At 41.7% G+C, this 23,714-nt stretch overlaps 1 protein-coding gene across 13 annotated transcripts in view; it reads left to right on the top strand.

Annotated features, from left to right (window-relative positions):
- Window positions 1-23,322, top strand: part of ELAVL2 (ELAV like RNA binding protein 2) — a 374,857-nt gene extending 351,535 nt beyond the window's left edge. For 10 of the 13 annotated variants that reach the window (XM_033919237.1, XM_033919228.1, XM_033919270.1 and 7 more), the window contains 2 exons: window positions 21,698-21,736; window positions 22,840-23,322. In XM_033919237.1, the coding sequence (XP_033775128.1) occupies window positions 21,698-21,736; window positions 22,840-23,170 (370 nt within the window). In that variant the 3' untranslated portion in view covers window positions 23,171-23,322. Of the gene's footprint in view, window positions 1-8,870; window positions 8,974-21,697; window positions 21,737-22,839 lie in introns of those variants that run through there. The other 3 variants (XM_033919193.1, XM_033919184.1, XM_033919277.1) reach the window with 2 other exon arrangements.
- The last annotated feature ends 392 nt before the right edge of the window (window positions 23,323-23,714 follow it).

Raw genomic sequence — 23,714 nt, 5'->3', positions numbered from 1 at the left:
TCCACTTAGCTGCAGAACTGAGAGTAACCCTCCATTATTTCCTATGGGAACTTCAGGGGTGGCTTGTTGAACGTTTAAAAAAAACTGTTTTCAAAGTTTGACGGTAGGGTTCATGTCCCCCACCTTCCCAAATTGCAATTAAAAAAAAAAAAATAAATAATTTTCAGATATTTATTTTTGCCGTTGGCGCAAATTCACTGGTGGCCATCTTGGATTTTTATCAATCTATTTTTCAAAGTTTCATTTCTGTCTAAATTATTTGGGATGGACTACCCAGCCCCTAATCTGGATGTATGCATCGACTGCGCCAGATCTGCGCAATATCTGTGACTTTGTACCGCATGCCATTGCGCGCAGGGGGAGGGGGGCGAGAGCTTCAGAATTCATCTCCGCGTACTCTAGGGCTGGGGAGCTGACTTAGGTCCGTGACTTCGGGGAAAAAATAACACCCTGCTGTCCTTCTGGAGACTGGCGCAAAAATCCTGCATTTAGAGTCTGGTGGAATGCGTGTGCCTCAACAGGACCCCTGCCATGGTTGCGGGGTGTGACTTTTCACTGGAATTTATTCTGCTTCTCTGGAAATGTTTTCTGCAGACCCCACTCATTTGATACAGCCAGCGGGCACATCTGGACCTTCACAGGTGGCAAAGCTTCCTGATCAGGAACCTTCTCGTCCTGCGGTGGCAGACCTTGATTGCACTTGTTGCCATTCGAATATTATGCCTCTGCTGTCTTCTGGCATTGCTTCTATTTGGGATCCAGCTGATATCCTTGCTGGCAGTAGTTGGCTCTGCTGCCCTGAGAGTCCAGATTTGGGTGATGACCCTTCTATATGCAGACTTTTCAAGCATGGTTCTGTCTGTCTTCTCATTACTGATGATCTGAAAGAGCTCAAATTGGATTCTCCACCTTCTACTTCTTAGGCTTCGGTCTTGGACAGCTCTAATGTGCTGTCTTCCTTTTTTACAACCCATCCACAGCTTTTTGGGCTGGTTATGGAACAGTGGGACTCTCCAGAGAGCGCTTAACGGTCTAAAGCTATGTCTAAGCTTTATCTCCTGGCAACTGATTTTTAGCAAGTTTATGAACAGCCTAAAGTTCAGATCGCCAGGTGGACATTCTGGTGAGAAAACTTTTCGACGTGGCGTCTTTGGATATCCAAGGAGCAGCAGCTGCTTCCTTCACGACATGAGCCTGTCATTCCAGGTTGTGCAGTGTGTCCTCTGCAAACATACTTGCCTGTCCTCCGCTAGTAATGAATAGTGTGGATTATGTAACGGACACCCTTTATGATCTCATTTGAGTTAGTAGTAAGGTCTCTGCTTATGCAGCGAATGCGCACCGGACTCTTTGGATCTGTCATTGAGCGGGGGACACTGCCTTGAAGGCCACCTTGAGCAGACTTCCTTTTAAGGGTCAGCTTCTTTTTGGTAAAGTTGCTCAGTGCCGCCCTAAGTCTCTCCCTGTGAACTGGATTCATCGGTTAGTGGGAGAGGATCGTAGTAATTTTCATTCCTCCTGCAGGTTTAATCAGGGCTCCGTGGGATCTTCCTCCCAGAGATACCGCCCTCGTTACATCAATTCCAATTCCAGGCGGCCTCAGGCCTCTGATTCCTGAGGAGCGGCTGCTCCTAAGAAGCCCCAGTGACGCCAGGAGTCAGACAGAGCTTCCTCATATTTGAGGTCACCTTTCTCGGTTTTATCAGGAGTGGACTTGCTTTTCATCGCATCAGATCTTATGCAAATTGGATGTCCGGAGATTATTTGGAGAGGACTAACGATTTCCGGCTTTCTGATCATCATTTTGTCCTGTTTGCTACGCCTCGCCATGGTCAGCCAGCATCCAAGTCTTCAATTGTTCGATGGATTAGAATGGCCATATCGCGACTTACATCGCCCACAGCAAGCAACTGCCAGTTTCACATAAAGCTCATTCAGCTAGAAGTGTGGCTGTGTCATGGGCGGAGTCTTATGCGATTCATCCTGATAAATTTGCAGGGCAGCTACTTGGTCCTCTCTTCATACTTTTACTCGGTTTTACCAAGTGGATGTGATGGCTCGTTCTGATGCCGCTTTTGGGACCTTGGTGTTGGTCCCTCCCTAGCTGCTATCATTGCTTTGGTACGTCAGTTAGCTTTTGGAATCTGGAAGGGACATAACAGAATGGAGGATTAGGTTATACCTTCAATAATCTTCTTTCTGTTAGTCCCTGTAGGATTCCATACAACCCCCACCCTCTCTGTAAACACTCAGTTGTTTGGAATAACCTGCTTTTCTGCCTTGGTTATTATTCTTACAAGCTTGAAGACTTTCCAGCTAGTTGCCAGATCCTGCAGGGAGTTTTCTGTGATTCTTGGGTTGCTCGTTGCACACAGCAGGTTAGTTCTACATTATTCTTCAGTTTTTCTGAGTTGCCTTTGTGCCTGTTATTACTTGTTCATGTTTTGCAGAGCAGTTCAAGACTTGTTTGTGTTTGGGGGATCTTGTCATGGATTTGTTCAAGTATGTTACTTGGCATTGGGACTTAACTGGATATGTTTGCTAGTTCTCAGGCTAAGGAGATGGAGCATATGCTCAGAAAAGTTAGATTTCTGCAACTCCCGGATTGAGATTGAACACCTAGTGTATGGAATCCTACAGGGACTAATGGAAGATTATCGAAGGTATAACCTAATCTTCGATTGTAAGGTAGCTTTAGCATATCGCTCTTTTTCTTGCCATCAACAAGGTAGAGGACTACTACTAATTTCTGTAGTGCTGCTAAGTGTACGCAGTGCTGTAAATTAAGCATTTAAGTCATTCCCTGCTCAATAGAGCCTACAATCTAATTAAAACAGACAAGCAGGACATGGATACTTTTCAAGTGAGTAGGAAGGAGTTAGGAGTTAAAAGCAGCCTTGAAAAAGTGTGCTTTTAGCCTAGATTTGAACACTACCAGAGACATCTTGATATACTGACTAGAGCAGTCTGTTCCAGGCATAGGGTGCAGCAAGATAGAAGGAACTGAGGATTTGGCAGTAGAGAAGGGTACAGATAAGAGAGATTTACCTGATGGAGTTCCCAGGGAAGAGTACAGGGAAAGATAAGAGAGGAGAGATATTAAGGAGCTGCAGAGTGGAACCCATATGCGGAAATGGATAGGGAGCCAATGAAGTGACTTGAGAGGGATAATGTGAGTATAGCAACACTGGTAGAATATAAGTCATGCAGCAGAATTTTGAACAGATTGAAGTGGGAGAGAGAGTTTAGTGGAAGACCTGTGAGAAGCAAGTTGCAGTAATCTAGACGAGATGTGATAATTGTGGTTAAGGGTTTTGGTAGTGTGCTCAGAGAAGAAAGGTTGGATTTTTGTATTATAGAGAAAAAAATGACAGGCTTTAGCGGCCTGTTTGATTTGTGCAGAAAAAGAGAGGAGTCAGATGATCCCAATGTTGCCAGCTGATGAGTGGGTTAACCACAGAAATAGAGAATTTTTCAGTTCTAAATAGTGGTGAGACATCCAGGCAGCAATGTCAGGCACTAGATACCTGTAGAAATTTCTGGTGTAGAGAGGACAAAAAAAGAGCTAGCATAATCCATCTACTATCTACCTGGAGATGGAGAAAAATACTGAATTTTCCAGGCTGAATGATACCTTGGGGGGGGGGGGGGACGGCGCAAATTATTTTGAACTTTTCTCTGTCTCCATGTATTAGTAGATTGACATAACCCATTCATCTGGACTGATCTGATATGGTAGGGCTAAAGGAAAAAAAATTAACCGATAACATAATTTTTCCATTCATATTCAAAGGATAACCTGAAAACCTGACTGACTAGGTGAATCCCAGGACTGGGTTGAGAGCTTCTGCTCTTAGAGTATACACATTCAGGTCTTCAAATCTCTTCTCGTATGTCTTTTTGGTGCAAACCCCATACCATTTTTGTTGCCTTTCTCTGAACAGCTTCAAGTTTTTGTGTCCTCAGTGAATGATGGCCTCCAAAAATGAAACCTATTACCCCAGGTAAGGCTTTTACAAACAACTTGTGCAGGAGCACTAACTTCCTTTGTCCTGTTGGTTATGCCTCTGTGCAGACTAGCATCATTCTAGCTTTGGCCATCACCTTCGCCTTGTCATCTGCCTTGTTCCATTGTTCTGCCATCTTTAGTCATCATCTCCTGCTCCTTGCATATCAGCTTCTCACCCTGTGTTACTTAACATCTCCATTAGATTTCACCCCAGGTGCATCACTTTGTACCTTTTCATATTCAATTCTAATGGCCAAACATTAAAGTATTCTAATTTTTGTAGGTCAGTTCTCATGTCTACTCTCTTCAGGGTGTCCATTCTTTTTCAGACCTTCATATTTGCTAAAAGACAAACATTTCCATCCTTCATTGAATAGAAACAGTCTAATCCTTGAGGCACTTCTGACTACTTTGGTTCTTAGAGGTGCTTGCTTCAGGGAATGCTAGGGAGGTAAAAATCCTAGATGTAATAAATGGCTGCTGCTTGGAGCAACTGGTCCAGGAACCATCAAGAAAGGGAGCTATTTTAGATCATTCCTTAATGGAAAGCAGGGCATAGTATGAGTACCTGTTGGGTCCACTGGTAAACAGAGATCATAACACAATCACATTTGAGCTGATATCTGGAATAGGCACTAAAGCAATCTACTATAGTAGCATCTACTTTTTTAAAGGTTGGCTATGATAAAATGAGGAAAATGGTCAAAAAGAAGCTAAAAAGATCAGTGGCAAAGGTTAAGACTTTAAATCAAGTATGGATGTTTATAAAATACCTGGAAGCCCAGACCAGATGTATTCCACATATTAACAAAGGTGGAAAGAAGAGAAAACGGCAACTGGCATGGTTAAAAGGTGAAGTGAAAAGAGGCTATTAGAGCCAAAAGAATCATTTAAAGAATAGAAAAAAACCCTAAATTAAGAAAAGCAGCAACATAAGCACTGGCAAGTTAGATGCAAAGCATTGATAAAGAAGGCTAAAAGAATATAAAGAGAAGCAGAAAACTGGAAGGAATCCGTCACTGTTGTTCATCAAGGAGCAAAAGGTGTATGTATTCAGGGAGGATAAGGCCATAGTAGAATTAATTCTTTACTTCTGTCTTTCGGAAGATGCAGTACCTGAACCAGAACCAGAAATAGTTTTTAAGAGCGATAGTGTGGAGTAACTGAAACAAATCGCAGTGACTTGGAAGATGTAATGAGCCAGATTAACAAGTGATAAAACACCTGGGCCCAGATGGTCTACATCCCAGGGTACTGAAAGAACTCAAATATGAAATGCTGGTTTGCTGTTAGTGATCTGCAGCCTGACACTAAAATCGTCCTTGGCACCTGAAGATTGGAGGGTGGCTGCTGTTAATGCTGGTTTTTAAAAAGGGTTTTGGGATTATCTTGGAAACTACAGACTGGTATGCTTGACTTCCGTTCCAGACAAAATTGTGGAAACTATTTTATTAAAAAAGAAAATAAACACACAGCATGGGTTCAGCCAAGGGAGATCTTTCCTTACCAATTTGCTTTTTTTTCTTTGAAAGTGAATAAATGTTGATAAAGGTGAGCTGCTTGATGTAGCGTATCTAGATTTTCAGAAAGCCTTTAAAGTTTCTCATGAGACTCTTGAGAAAATTAGTTTTGGATAGGAGGCAATGTTCAGTTGTAGATTAGGAATTGGTTATTGGACAGAAAACAGATGCTATGGTTAAATGGGCTTTTTTTTTTTTTTAATAGAGGTAAATAGTGGAGTGTCTTGGGGATCTGTACTGGGACCAGTTTTTTACATATTTATAAATGATCAGGAAATTGGAACAAGTGAGATAATTAAATTTGCAGGTGAGACAAAACTATAAGTTGTCAAAACACATAAGGACTAAAAAACTTCAGGAAAGGAAGACTGGGCATCCAAATAGCAGATGAAATTTAATGTAAACAAATGCAAAGTGCTGCACATTAGGAAGAATAATCCAAATCATAGTTACCGTATGTGAGGGTCCACCTTAGGAGTGTGCACACAAGGAAAAGATCTAGATGTCATTGTAGGCAGTATGCTGAATCCTGCCCAATGAGCAGCTGCAACAAAAAAGCAAACAGGATGCTAGGAATTATTAGAAAAGGGATGATAAATAAGATCAAGAATATGAGGGGCCGCTGAAAAGTTTTCAGCCCAGCCAACAAAGTTGAGGTAGTCTCCATCAAGAACTGTATACTTAGTCCAGCGATGTTCCACTTTTTTCGTTCTGTATTTTTCTGCCATAATGAAAAAGGGAAAAATCACTGGACTAAGTGTGATGGCACGTCAATTGCATGCAGGTCATTGGCATGCAGACACCTGCGCACAGGACAATTGCGTGCCGCTGTTTCCAGTGCTTTTATGGCTTACCGCTATACTTATAAATGCTCACACTCCTGCTTGGGGTGTGTGTGGGGGACCCACTACACTAAAAACTCCCAAACAGCGAGAGAACGGAAGTTTTCAGTTTATTGGGGAAGCACAACCACTTCCAAGTGTACTGGGGGGTTACACCCCCACCCCCCCCTCAAATCACTACCGGTAGCCTGTAAAAGCGCTAGAAACAGCACACAATAGTCTGGCGCGCCATCGACCTGCGCGCTTTAGTTATGGAACTCTAAGTGTAGAACCCTCGATGTAGACTGCCCCAACTTTGTTAGTTGGGCTAAGAACTTTTCAGCAGCTCCTCGTAGTATAATGCCTCTGTATTACTCCATGGTGCCTCCTCACCTTGAGAATTGCACACAGTTCAGGTCGCTGTATCTCAAAAAAAATAACTGAATTAGAAAATGTTCAAAGAGCGACCGAAATGATAAGGTAATGGAACAACTCCTCTTAGGAGGAAAGGCTAAAGAGATTAGGGCTCTTCAGCTTGGAAAAGAGATGACTTGGGGGGGGGGGGGGGAGGGAGGAGTTTATGATTCAAGTCTGCAAAATCCTGAGGGCTAGATTCACTAAACGGTCACCAAGACCGTGTGAGTTGCTTTTGGCAGATTTTTTGACCAATTATGGAACAGCAATCTGTTCCAACAAGTTTCCATGTAAATGATTTGCACAGAGGTTCACCATAATCCAGCCCCACAAGTCGATCTAAGAGCAACTTCCACACATGTGCAGAGCTTGTTTGGGGAAGCCTGAGCAGCAGAGGAAGCCTCAAACCAGCCTTCTGCTACTCAGCTGTTGGGGCTTGCTTTACTTTTTATGGCACAATGTTGTGCGTGTGTTACACATGCACAATATCTGCCCCAGTACCAAAAAATTGGCAGGAGGGATGCCCACTTCCTCCTGCCACCGTGAACCCACACACACAACTGACACCCCTCCCTCTCTGCAAGGACCCCAAAACTGACCCCTTCCCTTCCTTCCCTAAAAATTGGCAAGAAAGATGTCCACTCCCTCCTGCTTCAAACCCCCCCCCCAACCTCCCCTTCCCTGCTCCCCTTTGTAAAAAAATTAAATAAATAAAATTTGCAGGACAGATGTCTACGACCTCCTGCCACCAGATGCCCCGCCCCACCCCACCCCGAACCTCCCCATTCCTTAAAAATAGATGATAGCAAGAGGGATGCCCAATCCTTCTTGCTCTCTAGGAACGTCACTCCAAAATGGCAGTCCTTCCCCTTCCTGGTGCATCCTGGGATGCACGGGGAGGACCTATGACTCTGATGCCTAAGATCCCTCCCCAGGGAAGGGGCCTTAAGCGTCTGAGCTAGGGCCTTGGGCCCCTCCCTGTGCTTATGCCATTTTGGAGTGGCGGGACTGGGCATCCCTCCTGCTGTCATCTATTTTTAAGGTATGGGGGAGGTTGGGGATATCTGGCGGCAGGAGGGAGTGGGCATCCCTACTGCAGATTTTTTTTTTTTTTTTTTTTAAATAGGAAGGGGTTGATTGAGGGCATCAGTGTGTGTGGGGGGGGGGGAGAGAGTTGGTTCTCAGCAGCAGGAGAGATTGGGCATCCCTCCTGCCAATTTTTTTGTACCTGGGGGGAGGGGGACAGCTTTTTTAATTTTTTTAAGGTCTACCTGTGTGTTTCATTTTATTTCTGTTGGCTTTTCTAGGTGGGTCCTACCGACCTGATTCTAACATGCAAGATTAAAAGGCATCGATCGGGTGCCTGGTTTTAATATTAATGACCTCATTTACCTGTCAGAATCAGAGAATGTAGGACCACACGGAAAACCATGCAATGTGCCGTTTTGGTTATCGAGTTGGTGAATACGATCAGTCTCTAAACTAGTCAAACTGGTTAAGCAGTGATCGTTAGGCGATTGGACCATTTAGTGCATCTAGCCATGAGTGGTATAGAGCAAGTAAGAGTGAATCAATTTTTCATCCTTTCAGAAAGTACAAAAACCTGGAGACACTTGGTGAAATTACAAGGAAATACTTTTAAAACAAATAGGAAATTATATAGATTATTTTTTACTCCAAGAATAGTTATGCTCCAGGACTCATATACTAGAAACGGTTACAGGGGTTAGCTAGGTTTAAGAAAGGTTTGGACAATTTCCTGGAGGAAAGGTTCATAGTCTGTTGAGACAGACATGGGGAAACAACTGCTTGCCCTGGATCGGTAGCATGGAATGTTGCAACTATTTGGGTTTTGCCAGGTACTGTGACCTGGATTGGCCACTGTTGGAAGCAGGAAACTGGGCTAGGTAGTCCATTGATCTAACCCAGTATGGCTATTCTTGTGTTCTTAAAAGATGCTTCTGATGCATTGTTCTGTATGAACCATTATTGGTACAAAGACTTCTTTCAGGCTATCATCAATTCCAACAATGATCACCAAATGTCTGGTAGTCACCTCAGTGTATCTGTACAAGTGGAGTTATCTTTTGTTTCCATACCTTGCAGACTGGCTCGTAGAAACATCCTAGAACAGAACTTTCAACTTCAAGAAGTCCACCTTGTGCTCCACAAATGAGATTTCCTCTATAGGGGTAGTTTGAGATGCTGTGTAAGTGAAAACTTTTCTACGTGAAGTAGCATTGCATTCCGTAGCTATCACAGCTGTAGCATTGCAGACAAAATATACTACTTGAGCATTTGCAGATCATTGCCTCCTACTGTACCAACAAGAGCCTTCTTGTCTATGCTTGGAAAGCAACAAATATTTGGGACTTTAAAATTTTCAATTGTATCCTATCTATGCCCCTTTCTTCCTCCACACTCAAATTGATAGCAGATAGGGTCAGTGAAGCTCTTCAAGCTCATGATTGACCTACAATTACAAAAGGTTGCACAGTATCTTGCAGCCTGGTGGGACCCTCAAGTTGACATGTATCAGCAGTGAACGTGCAAAGCTATCCCTTATTTGTTCAGTACACTTAGTCTTACATGGACTTCGCAAAAGATGCTAACAACCTGCACAAATTCCAGTAGAGACTGAACATCTATAATAAAAGCATATGGTTGATTTCCTCAGAACTCCCGTAGTTTCCCTTATTCAACTAGTTTCCCTTTGTGTTTAATTTCTCAGCTCATGAGGAGGTTTGTGTTAAATTACTATTACCAGTTATCAGTGCTGCTGTTAACTGACAAAGCCACTATTAGAATCCAGTGGAATCTGCTTCTTCCCAGCATGTTACCTGGAAGGTACTCTTTCTAATAGTGGTAAGCTCATCTTGAAGAACAATTGAACTTCAAGCAGAAGCTATCTGAGCCATTTACTCAATTTCATTATAAGGTAGCTCTTCAGACTCATCCCAAGTTCTTATCTAAAGCAGTACCCCTTTTTATGTTAAGTAAATAGTACTTCCTGTTTTTTGTCAGCTACCATAAAAGTCCTTACGAGTAGTCATTTGTACACACACACACACACACACACACAAAAACACACACACACACACACACCACAGAAAAACACACACACACACACACACCACAGAAAAACACACACACAAACACACACCACAGAAAAACACACACACAAACACACACCACAGAAAAACACACACACAAACACACACCACAGAAAAACACACACACAAACACACACACACCACAGAAAAACACACACACAAACACACACACACCACAGAAAAACACACACACAAACACACACACACCACAGAAAAACACACACCACAGAAAAACACACACACACACACCACAGAAAAACACACACACAAACACACACACACCACAGAAAAACACAAACAAATATATCTGGAAAAATCTGTTGGGAACTTTATCAGAACCTATGTTTATCTTCATTTTCTATTACACTTGTAATTTACTTGCAGTTTACTTGGCCACAAGAATTATCCAGTACCAATAATTTTATTTTCTAGATGTGCTAGGGGTTCCTAACCACAAAATTCTTTAGTCAGGTATGTTGGAATGATTCTATCTGGTCAGACCATAGTATTTGTAATTTTAAATTAAGCTGGCAGGAGAGATAATCTCATTCAAATTTTTTAAAAGATAGGACAGAAAAGAATGTAATTAAAAGGGGCTTTGTTGATCCGGTAGAATTTTGGTCTCATTATGACTTAGCAGTCAAATCAGACTCTGATTACTGATCATTTTCCACATATTTGGAAAATTTGCCTCAAATTTTAGATGAAATAGCTTCATTGAAGACATGTAAAAGAAAACTAAGACCTCAAAATGAATCGTATGATGCAGATTTATTGGTTTTTAAGCAGAAATTAAGAAAACTGGAAAGGATCTGGTTAAAAACAGGTAATGAGAAAGACGAAAAAAATTGGAGATGTAATTTAAAAATTTATAAGAATCTTATTAAAGATAAACGCTCCAAATATTATGCACAAAAAATAGGCATAATCAAGATAAACAGTAGAATAGAGAACTATTTAAACTAGTGAACACGTTAACCGATACTGCTTCTGTAAAGCAATCAAGCAATGAAAAATCTCCTTCTACTGATATATTACCTTAAGGGCTACTTACAATTTACTAATGATCTTCCCCATTTTCAACCGGTGCAGCTGAGAGAAGGTGTAAGGGCTGACTTGTATTGGAATGAATTTAATATCCCAGATTGGCAACAGTTTATTAAGTTGTACAACAAATATGTTAAATCAAGGTGTTTTAGATACGGGTTCTCTGACAATTATGAAGAAGGTCCCAATTACCTTTAAGGTAGATCTGTTTAAATGGATTAGTTATTTGATAAATGGGCTATTTCTGAATGTGTTGGGTCATATTTTGGTTATTCCTATTATAAAGAATCATAAAAAAACTATTATCTACCAAAACAAATTATAGACCCATTGCAAGTATACCCTTGTTCTGTAAAATAATGGAAGGTCTGGTCAACTTAGAATTAGTCAAACATAAACAATTTCATATTCTTCATGTTCACCAATCTGGTTTTAGACAAGGTTTCAGTACAGAGACGGTTGTAGCCGATTTGATCATATTCATTCCTTTTTCAGCCAAGGCACTAGCGTACTAATACTACAATTTGATCTTAGTAGCGCCTTTGACTTGGTCACCATGAGATTCTATTAGGTTGTTTGGATGCTATGGGAATTTCTGGAAAAGTCCGAGATTGGTTTCAAGGTTTCTTGGAAAAAAGATTGTATCAAGTCTTTAGCAATGGTCAGTATTCCAATTCTTGGAGTAACCCCTGTGGGGTACCTCAAGGTTCACCATTATCACCCACTTTGTTTAACATCTATGTTGCTTCCTTGGCCAATCTTTTACAAAGCTTAAATGTAATTTTTTACATTTATGCTGATGACATCAAAATACTGATACCAGTTATTTCTTTTACCACTGAAATAAAAAACTAAATCACTTTTATTCTAAATCGGATTGAACAATGGACTATTGAATTTAAGTTGAAACCAAATACTGAAAAAAACAGATTTTTTCCTGGCTAGTCCTAACAATAAAATTACAGATAAAATTCTAAGAGGATAAGAATATCCAATAGTCCCTTCTCTTAAAATTTTAGTTGGGGGAACATACTGATATTCTTGTTAAGAAATGTTTCTTTGCATTCTTGACTACTGTAATATAATCTATTTGGGAGCTTATAAAACCATTTTAGGAAGATTAAGGCTAATCCAAAATACAGCGGTCTGTTTAATTTTCGGATTAAAAAAACAGGAACATGTCAGCCCTTACTAGCGTCAGCTGCACTGGTTGCCAATGGAAGCAAGAGTACTTTATAAATTTGCTTGTATTTGCTATAAGATGTTGTTTGGATTAACTCTTCACTCATTTTGAACTGTACTGTTCGACTAGACTAGGGGTAGGCAATTCTGGTCCTCGAGAGCCGGAACCAGGTCAGGTTTTCAGTATATCCACAATGAATATGTATGAGATGGATTTGCATGCACTGCCTCCTTGAGATGCAAATCTATCTCATGCATATTTATTGTGGATATCCTGAAAACCTGATCTGGCTCCGGCTCTCAAGGACCGGAATTGCCTGCCCCTGGACTAGGCCTACTTGGCGCACTGGTTTATTTACTTTTCCTAATCCCAGAAATTGCCGTTATAAAAAGTATTTTGATCGACCTTTGGCTTATCAAGCAGCTAAAGTTCAAGTATGGTTTTATTCAACAATCTGCATCGTATTACACCTTTAGAAAACTGGTTAAGACCTATTTGTTCAAAAAATGTGTTAGTTGATTGATAACTATCTCATAGTTTCATACTGTATCTCTTTCATTATTGAAATATTGTACTACCTTTTTGTGTGCTTTGTATCAACACTGGAATGTTTAGTCCTTTTTATATTGTGAACTGTCTAGAACTTTCTGGGTTTTGGCGGTATAGAAAAATATTATAAAATGTCAACTAAAGTGCTCACATACCTAAGTGAAGGAAAAGATCTCAGAACACCACACCATGGAACATATACACTTCCCCCTCCCGGTTTGCGGTTTTAGGTCTTGCAATTTCGATTATTCGTGATTTCCTAAAACTGGAATCACCCCCACCTCGCTCCCACCTCCCCGGACCTTACCTGGTGGTCTAGCTGTCTTTCGGGGCAGGAACGATCTTCCTACGCTCCTGCCCTGTGCAGATCACTCATACAAAATGGCTGCCATGAGTTCCCATCGTAGTCTCGAGAGACTACGGGGACTCATGGCAGCTATTTTGTATGAGTGATTTGCATGAGGCAGGAGCGTAGGAAGATCGCTCCTGCCCTGAAAGAACGCTAGACCCACCAGGTAAAGTCCGGAATGCTGGGGGGAAGGAGGGAGGCGGGGTGGGTCAGAACCAGCCCAAAAGTTATTGAGGAAGGAATGGTATTCTCCAATGGTAATAAAGTGGTGATTGGTATCTTTCATGGATCAAAAACCTTCACATTTGTATAATACTTGATATTTAATTCATTTCTAAATATAAATGTCTTTTTTATATATGATGTCAATCTTATTAATTTTTTAAAAATTTTATATAAACACCAATGATAGGACACAAATTTTTTAACTATGCCATATTGTGTAACATAGAACATTAAAGTGCATATCTTGTGCAAAAATTTTTTCATAAAGCCACTTACCATATTTTTTGCTCTATAAAACATACTTTTTCCACCCCCAAAAAGGGGGTGGAAAAGTGGGTTCGTCTTATGGAGCGAAGACGCCCCCCCCCCCCCCCTCCTCCTGGTACCTTTTTAAAACACCGCCTGCCTGCCCTTTAAAAACACGGCCTGCCCACTGGCCCTTCCTTCCTTTTAAAACAACCCTCTCCCTGCAGTACCTTTTAAAAAGGCCCTTAAGCCTGGTGGGCCAACGGTGTATGGGCCAGCAGGAGCGTGCTTTCTGCGCTGCTGCCTGTGCCTGCCCCGCTTTCTAAATGGCTGCAGGACTCGCGAGAGCTGACTGCAGCCATTCAGAAAGTGAGGCGTGCCCAGTCAGCAGCACAGAAAACACACTCCTGCTGGCCCATACACCGCTGGACACCAGGCTTAAGGGGCATTTTTAAAAGTAGTAAGGAGGATCATGGAGATGGGGATGAGCAGGTAGAGAGGAAAGAACGGGACTGCATTGGATGAGGGAAAGAGGGGAAAAGATGCCAGCATCCGTGGTGGGGGGGCAGGCCGGGAAGATCTGGCCTTGAGGTGAGAAGGGGTGAGGGGAGGGGGGATCTTTAGAAGAAGGGAAGAGATGGGGAGAAGCTGAACATGGGGAGAGATAAGAACATAGAGAGATGCTGGGCGAGGCGGGATTGCAGGGTCAGGGATGCAGACTAGTGCTGCCCGATTCAGGGAAAAAAATTTCGATTCGATTCAGCCTGTTGCATCGATTTTTCGATTTGATTTTCCTGCCCATTTGGGTGTTTTTTTAAATATCCTGGTGGGTTTATTTTATAGCTTCTTCACCCCTTTTATAGCCTCTTTACCCCCTTTGCCCTCTCCTACTCACACTAGTCCTGTGGTGTAAACCAAAAAGACTTTTCTTCTCTCTGTTAAATCCTAGTTCACGTTTATGATCTAACACCAGCTCTGGCAGGATACACGTTTCAAATCCGATATATTGTAATCACAAAACAGAAAATAAAATTATTTTTTCTACCTTTTGTTTGGTCATTAGTCAAATCTTGTTGGTCCCAGGCTCTGATTGTCTAATGATAACTTGCTTGCCAGGGTCTCCTTCTTTCTCCATACTAACCATCCATCTCTGTCCACCCCTTCTGTTTTCCTTCCCTCTCCCGGAGGTCTGGCATCTTTCCTTTTTTTGTCTTCATCCCCAGATCCACCTTTTCTCAACTACCCTTTCATCCAGCATCTCTCCCTCCTTCCCCACCACCCCAGGTTCCACCATCTCTCCTTTTCTGTTCCTTTCATCCCTAAATCCCATTGTCCACCATTTCTCTCCCTCTCCTCTGTTTTTAGACCCATTATTTCTTCCCCCCAAAGTCCGGCATATGCATATCTCTTTGAACCCTCCCTCCGTGTACTTCCACACCAGGACCTCCTCCCCTGAACGTCTGCATCCCATGATGGCCTACACCCCACCTGAAGGCCAGCCTGTCCCCCCAAAGGCCTGCACCTCCCCTGAAGGCCTACCTTTCCCTTCTGAAGTTCTGTACCCCCCCCTGGAAGGCTGCACCTACCCCGAAGGCATGTAACACCCCACCCGGAAGGCCTATAACCCCTTCCACCACAAAGGACTACACCCCCCAAAAGGCCTGCGTATTCAATTTACCTAATTTCAGCAGTCTGCATAAGATCGCTGGCTCTAGCAATCGTACATCGTCCGAGTTGTCTTGTCTACCATGGTCCCGCCCCCTCCTCTGACATCAGAGAAGGAGTGGGACCGCGGCAGAGAGAAGACAACTCGGATGACGTATGGCAGCTTGCAAAGATTGCTAGAGCCAGTGATCTTGTGCAGGCTGCTGAAATTAGGTAAATTGATGCAGGAAAGCCAGACACTAGTGGGAAAGCCACTTCCTGACTGACCCTCCCCACTCGCCCTCGAAAGCAGGAGCGGCAGGCCAGCAAGAGGTAGCGCTGCCGCTCCTGCTTTAGGAGCGAGGGGGGAGGGGCAGTCAACGAATTGGGAGGCTGATTTTTTTTGGGTTGGTAAATCGATTCGAATAGATTTACCCGAAGTGAATCGGTGAATCAATTCGAATCGGGCAGCACTAATGCAGACTGTCAATGGTAGATAGGGAGAGGGTAGGAACAATGGAACATAGAGGCAATGCTGGAAAATAGAAGAGATGAGGACACTGAGGGACAATGCTGGAAAAGGGCAGATGGGGACATGGAGGTGAGGTAGGATAGGGACAGAGACAGAGAAGGAAGATGCTGGGTAGGACAAATAGGGGTGCAGAAGGAACAAGAATGGTGGACCTGGGAATAGAAGAAATGTCAGAAAGACAGGAGACCCTGCACAAACAGAAAAGACACATGGAGTCAAAATAAATTACCCTCCCCCCAAAAAAAAAGTGTTTAAACAACAAAGGCAGAAAAAAGTATTGTATTTTGCATTTATTAATTTAAATGTTAGCTGTTGGAAGTAAACATCTCTGATATTTTGAATTTCAAAAAAAAAAAAAAAATACTTCAGGGCGGGGGGTGTTTTAGAAAGGTACTGGAAGGGCGGGGGAGGAGGAAAAGATTGTTAGTTGGCTGGGACCAATCCCTCCTGTCCCAGCCTACCACTAGACAACCAGAGGTGAGGGGGGCCAGGCTACCTTTCAGGGCAGTAGACAGGGTACAGAGCCTGGCAGGGATGGGGGGACAGGGTGCAGAGCCTGGTAGGGAGTGAGGGAGTGAACGATTTGGTTCAGAATGGGTTTTTTCTTGTTTCCTCCTAAATCTAGGGTGTGTCTTATGGTCAGGTTCATCTTATGGAGCGAAAAATATGGTATCTTATGTTTTATGGCTTGGATGTTGTCATATATTGCCACAGATTGAAGCAATCTGTAATACCGGAATCTGTGGCGATATATAACAACATCCAAGCCACAAAACACAAGATAAGTGGCTTTTTGAAAAAAAAATTTGCACTTTGGTACTTTTGCACAAGTAATGCACTCGAATGTTCTATGCTACACAATATGGCTTAGTTGAATTAATTTACATCCTATCATTGGTGTTTATATAAAAAATTTAATAAATTAATAAGTGACATCAAATATAAAAAAGATATTTATAAATAAATGATTAAATATCAGGTATTATACAAATGTGAAGGTTTTTGATCCATGAAAGATACCAACCACCTTTGGAGAACAATATATGTTCCATGGTGTGGTGTTCTGAGGTCTTTTCCTTCATTTAGGTATGTGAACACTTTAGTTGACCTTTTGAGGATCTCATTAGTGTACAGGTTAACATATATTTTCCACAAGGAATCTGTTTTAAACTTACCCCCCCCCCCCTTTTTTTTTTTTTTTTTTTTTACACAAAGGCACGGTAGTGACTGTCATGCAGCAAACACTGACACCCATTGAATCCCTATGGGTATCGGAGCGATTACCATGGCCCACTGTAATAATCGCCTTTGTAAAAGGAGGCCTTAGTTTGTAAAGATAATTCTTTCACATTAAATAAATCTGCACACCTTGAGATAAGTCTTCCAATCTTGAAGAGGCTGTTGAAGTAATCATAGAGAAGATAACCCTTCAGCATAATTTTAGCCATGGGAAGTTGTGCTTTTAACATATTAGCCTTTTTTTTTTTTTTTTTTAGGAGAGGATGCAATTCACATAAGCATATCTGGATTTCTATAAGATGTTTTATAACGAAAAAATGACCTGGAAGGTGGCAACATTTTATTGTTGCTTGGAAACTGGTTAAATAGGTGAAAGCAATTTTTTTTCTCAGTGGATATACAGGCAGTCCCCGGGTTAAGAACGGATTCCGTTTTTTTAAATCGTTAAGTTGTATTTGTATGTAACTTGGATCCACCTCCTTGAGGGGCCCCTCTTACATTCCTTATCATCCCATCCCACTGTTACCTTTCCACTACCACATCCAACATTACTCCCTCTCATCTCTCTTCCCCCATCTCTACCTCACTCCTCTCCTACCACCATATCCAATAATTCTCTCTCCCTCCCTATGCCCAACAATTTTCCTCATTATTTATCTCCCCATGTGCATCATATCTTTCCCTCTCCCTTTCTGTCCTTCCTCCACCTCCATCTTTTTCTCACTCCCTCCATTCTTCCTATAGCTCATGCTCCCCTCCCTCCCCCATTCTGTTACAAGTTCATGCCTCTTCCCTCCTGAGTACCAACAGTCCCTTTCTCTCCCTCCCTCCATTCTGTGCCCCAAGTACATGCCTTCTTCCGATGGGTGTTTACCTTCTTATGCCTGGCTCCCTCCTACTTCCTGCCACAGTCATTTCTCTGAACAAAGACACGGGCAACAGTTCCTAAGTGTGTCCCATGGCTGAGCTGGAAGCCCTTCCATTTGACGTCAGAGGAAGCTCCTCCCTTGTCGGAGGGAAGGCTTCCAGCTCAGCCGGGGGACATGTGTAGAAGCCGCTGCCCACGGCTTTGTGCAGAGAAAGAACTATGGCTTTAAGGAGGAGGGAGCCGGCCAGAAGGATGCATTAGGCCTCGGGAGAGAGAGGCAAGTGTTGGGACTCCAAAGGTAGAACAGGACCCCCCCCCATTCGTAAGTATGAATCCAATGTAAGTCTGATGTTTGTAAATGGGACTGCCTGTAGTTACATAGGTACCTCAAGGATCCATACTGGAACTACCATATTTTTCGGTCTATAAGACGCACCCCTCTGTAGAGGAGGAAAAACCAAGGAAAAAAATTTCCTTCTCTATACGGGGGTGCATCTGGTACTAAGCAGCTAAAGCAGCCTGCCCACCCGCAGCCCGAGGCCACCCAAACCAGAAGCAGCCAGCCCACAGCCAGAATCTACCTACACCCGAAGACATCCACAGCGAAGGAGCCCACCTGACGACGCCCGCACCTGAAGCCTCCTGCCTGCTGCCCAGTCAGAATCAATTGCAGCGAAAGAGCCCGCCCGATGATGCCCACACCTGAAGCCTCCTGCCTGTAGCCCAGTCAGAAGCTGTCGCATCGAAGGAGCCCACCCGAAGCCGCCCCGGTACCTTTTTAAAGTTACAGTGCTCTCCTGCCGGACAGCTGTCTTTGGAAGCAGAGCAGCGTGACGCAGGAGCGCAACCTTTGCACTTCCTGCCTGGTCCCGTGCCACTCAGTAATTGGCAAGTGAACTGAGTAATTACAGGAGAGCGTGGGGGAGCATGCAGGTTGATATTCAGAAAACTAATGCTGGCACTAGAGGCAATTAGCACCAGAGTAGCTCAAGCATTAAGCTGCAACTGCACACATGTTGAAGGGTGTGGGTGCAGGGAACAACAGTTTGGGCGCTGAAGATCAGTGTAGACTGCAAGTAAATGCATTCAAATGAACTAATTAGACATTCCCTTCCAATGCTCAGAAATAGTGCCCTAAAAAAAATTACCCTACAAGAAACTAACACCAGATTGGAGCTGGATTTAGGATTTTGTCAGGAAACTTGCAATTTAGCAGACGGAGTAGAACTCTGAACTGAAGGAAAAAATAAGTCCTTGTTGCCCTAATTGAAATCACATGCGTGGATTCTGTCCAGTGCAGAGAGTAGCATGCAGGATATGTGAGAGACTGGCCAAGTGTAGGTGAGGTGGCCCTGCGGTCCATGTGTTGTGGTTGGTCTCTTCCTCATCTGACAAGCTGTCAGAGGAGTGGTAGGTCAAGTGCAAGCTGCCTTCTCATTGCAGCTGCAGGTTGTACAACTCATCACTTGTCTCCTAAGTCCTGCATTCTGCCGCACCAGGGCGCAGCCGGTTCTGCCTCCTTGCACTTGTCCTCACCCTGGTCACCCTTTTGTTTCTTGGCTTCCTGTGCTCACTACCAAAGGCAAGACTGGTCACAGCAGATAGAGTTCTCTGTGGGGAGACACATCAAATGGGAACTATTGGTGGACCCCCAGTAGTGCTGATGCCACCTCTGCACATCAAATTGGGCCTAATGAAACGATATGCTCTAGAAAAGGAGTTAGCAGCCTTCAAGATATTTCCTAATCTGTTTGAGGCATAGGTCAAAGTTGGTGTCTTCGTTGGACCACAGATATAGAAGATCCTGGAATGCAAGAAATTTCCCAAGAAGCTAACCAGGAAGGCTTGGAACAGCTTTTGTCGCAGTGGTTTGGGGCTTCCTGGACAATCACAATGCCAAAAACTACATAGAGTTGGTAGAGAATCTGTTGAAGAATTACATTAGAATGGGCTCTAGGATGTCTCTCAGTCCATGTCCTTGATGCTCATCTTGAGACATTGAAGAAGGACATGGGAGCAAGTTGAACATTTCCACCAGGATGTACTGGACTTTGAATGCTGCTACCAAGGACAATATAATGAGAAAATGATGGGAGACTACATCTGGGGGTTGATTCATGAGCGATTTACAATATAATCACAAATCTCAAAAAATTACTCACTTGTAAATCTTCTGTGGTCATTGTTATATAACTTTAATATAAAGATATGATATTTGTAATTCATATGATGCTTTTTGACTTTATAAGAATGAAAATGAAAATTGTGTTAAATAGGTAAATTGCAAAATTTGCATTTCCTGGACATACAAGCAGTTTTATGGAAATAACAAACATTTTCTATTCTTTTTAGGTGTGAAATTACATTTAAGGATATATTCTTAATAAAAGCTGGCAAAAAGTTGGTTGTCAACAAACCCTTAGATCACGCCTGCCAGCACCTAACTTAAATGTTTTAATTGGTTTTAAGTGACGATAATTAATTGTCATTAAAAACCAATTAAAAGCAAATTTCATAAAAGGCAACATTCTCCAGGATCAGTACCTGATTCCATGGCACACCTAGTGATGCCAAAGCCCAGAAGTGGGCATGTTTAAAGGGCGACACTGGACTTAATGTCACTAGTCACCTCTGGTCTTGAGTCTGCAAGGACCCTAGGCATTGGAAATGTAGGCTTATAAAACCATGGCCTATATTTCTGGCACCTGGGGTCCTTGCTAGCTGCGATTCTGTAAGCGGTGATTGACATGCAGCAGGCACTGCTGACAGAATTGGTCCTTTACTGCCTAGGAACAAAAATCATGTTATATAGTGCTATGAATCCACCAGAGATGCTGCCTTTTTATTTATCGCTCCTAAATCCTGGAATGATCTCCCTCCTTATATTTGTACCGAGCCAAGCTTCCTGAAGTTTAGAACCTTGGTTAAAGCGCTTTTCTTTTGAAAGGACTTTTAACCTCTTCTCTTTGGTTTGACCCTGTAGTCAAACCTCAGTTCACACCTGGGGAGACTGGGATGAATTCACATGTTGTAACTGTTTCTGAAATTGTATTTTATTTTTTAACTGTCGAAAGGAATGACATTCATTGCGCGCTGTTTTTAATGGAGTTTTTTTCTCATTTTTAAGCTAGTGATTGTAAACCACATTGACCTTTCCGTAGGAAAAAGCAATATAATAAAAAATAAATTTAAACATACTGTCCTAGAAGACAATTAAGGCAGAATTGTGGATATCATTCTACCAAGGACAGACAGATACGCACATCTACACTTACCCACACAACATAAAGCACAGAAAACTGGTTAAACTATTATGAGCGTGACAACCGTAATAGTTCTGTAGCTCTTAAACTAGAATGTGCTGAATTTCTCCTATATTGCAAGCACTGGCTACAAAAATGGCATGGTGGTGTGCACAAGGGTAAGTGAATGTCTGATCTTAATTTTTATAAATGTGCTTTATTCCAGCATTTAGTATTTCAGCTTATTTTGAAGCCTTGATGCTACCTCTGCTTAAACGTTTAGACCTTATGCTAATAGACCCTATTTGTGTGGGGAGAATTGCAAAGCAAATATCATTTTGAGCCATTTTATATTATGGAATTGCACATATCAATACTGACAAAAAAAACTTGGCCATTATGTGCCCTCCCCTTACTTGTATGAAATCTCCAGTACTACAGAATATGAAAAAAAGAAAACAGCATGGTTAATCTTAGTGCCAGAAATTTTGACAAGAAAATAATTTTATTGTGCATATATTTTTGCTTGGGAAAGCAATTTTCTATAGTCAGAATTAGTTTGAGAACATTTATTATGAAATTTGAGGAGAGAGCCAAATAAACATGAGTATCAAAGAAACAGTACATCAAACTTGATAGTGGAACCAAAAAAAAAACCCTCAAGACTGAACAGTTTGCTAAATGTATGTTTTGCAGGTTGGACAATCTGCTCAATATGGCTTATGGAGTAAAGAGGTAATGATGTACTGTTTTGGGGTTATCATGGCTTTTCTAGCAAGACAGTACATGTAGTTTTTGTTTTGTTTTTTATCCACCAGCACATAGCAAATTTAATCAGACAGGACTTGATTTCCCTTCTTGTTTTACAATATAGAAATGTAATTTATTAGGTGTGAAGTTGATGGGGGCTTTATGGAATGCTTTCTTTCACGTTGAAGATCCTTTATTGTATTCATGAATTTGAGTTGGTTGCAGTTTACATTCTTTACTTAAAGAAAAAATGTTTAGTGTTTGGGGGAGGGGGAAATCAGTGTAAGTTACATTGCTTAAGCAAATAGTTTTTATTTCTACTTTTTCCAATGCTAGATTATTTTCCCACCTAGATTATTTTCCCACCTTAAAGTAGCTGTTAAACAGCAGCTTTTCAGATTTCTTGAAAAACAAAAATCCTTTGTAATTCTATACAAAAAATGGAATCCGATGCAGCAGGATTCAGTATTGAAACTGGGATAAAATTACATTTACTGTCCTTCAGAGTTGCTTTTATCACATATTGTCATGTTAAATATTTACAGCATGCCTGTATGTTACTGATTTTAATGGGCACATCATTGTGTATTGTCTCAACTTTGCGTTTTGGAATTGCTTGCACTGTGGGCATGTTTCTTGACTGCATGTGGACGCTGATTTCTCCATCATAGTTGTACCACTCCATGGAAGATTATATTTGAGTGTTTATTCTTCAAAGTCCTGTCCCCCTCCCCTCCAACCCCCATTAGACCTTCAGTGCTACTATATATGCAAGTGATAATTAAAAATTACTAGACCATGAAAAGTCTCCAATTGCATTCCATTGTGCTATTTTGGGAGAGGGGTGGTTGTGGTGGTTGTGTAGTTTTCTTGTATTAAGTATCATGGTATATAGCTCCCATATTGTAGTGGTTGCTTGTTTCCTTCCTTTTGGAACATGAATTTGCATACTGTATTGATTTGGGGCACAAGTTTAATAACTGGCCAACCTTTTATTTTCATAAGTGTTCTTCACTGTTAAGTTTATTTAGGGTTGGTAGGGAGGAGGCGGCAACTGACACCTTCTTCTTATTTCCATCTTTGCTTAGTAGGTTCTCACCGATGACCATTGATGGGATGACCAGTTTGGCTGGAATCAATATCCCTGGACATGCAGGCACTGGGTGGTGCATATTTGTGTACAACCTGGCCCCTGATGCAGATGAAAGCATTCTTTGGCAAATGTTTGGACCCTTTGGAGCAGTGACAAATGTGAAGGTCATCCGTGACTTCAATACAAACAAGTGCAAAGGTTTTGGATTTGTGACTATGACGAACTACGATGAGGCTGCCATGGCAATTGCCAGTCTAAATGGATACCGCTTGGGGGACAGAGTCTTGCAAGTTTCCTTTAAAACAAACAAAACTCACAAAGCATAAGGAGTCATCCTGGGTTCATTTATATATTAAAAAAAATAATAATAAAAGGGAAGTTAAAGGAAAAAAAACAATAACTTTATACATTGGTAAAAAGTCTTTGTAAGTCGAGTGAGATGAGGATTTAAAAAAAAAAAAAACCAACAAAAAAAAACTTGACATCCTAAGATATACATGAGGTTTTTTATTGCTAGCTTTGAATTAAAACTTCTTAAATACCTTTTATGTTTGAATATATGGACAAGAGAGACAGGATTTTTACCTGTCATGTTGCATTCTATTGCCTTCTTTGGAGAAGGTGGACCTTTTAAAAATGTTTCAGATAAGGGAAGATTTTTTGGGAGGGAGGGGTTTCTTTGTTGGCTTTTTTTCCTTTTTGTTATTGACTGCCTTGAAACCTGTGAGTAAATATTTGAGGCTTTGTTAGAATTTCTTAATATATTTTTTTCTTGATTTATTGTCAACTTTACATGATACATTAAGTTTGAGAAGTAATAGTATTTATTTAATTAACTTTTATTTATGCTTATAAATCATATTTATTTTG

This window comes from Geotrypetes seraphini, chromosome 1 (genome assembly GCF_902459505.1).
Source record: "Geotrypetes seraphini chromosome 1, aGeoSer1.1, whole genome shotgun sequence".
NCBI classification, from domain to species: domain Eukaryota; kingdom Metazoa; phylum Chordata; class Amphibia; order Gymnophiona; family Dermophiidae; genus Geotrypetes; species Geotrypetes seraphini.
This window is presented reverse-complemented; position numbering and strand designations above follow the sequence as displayed.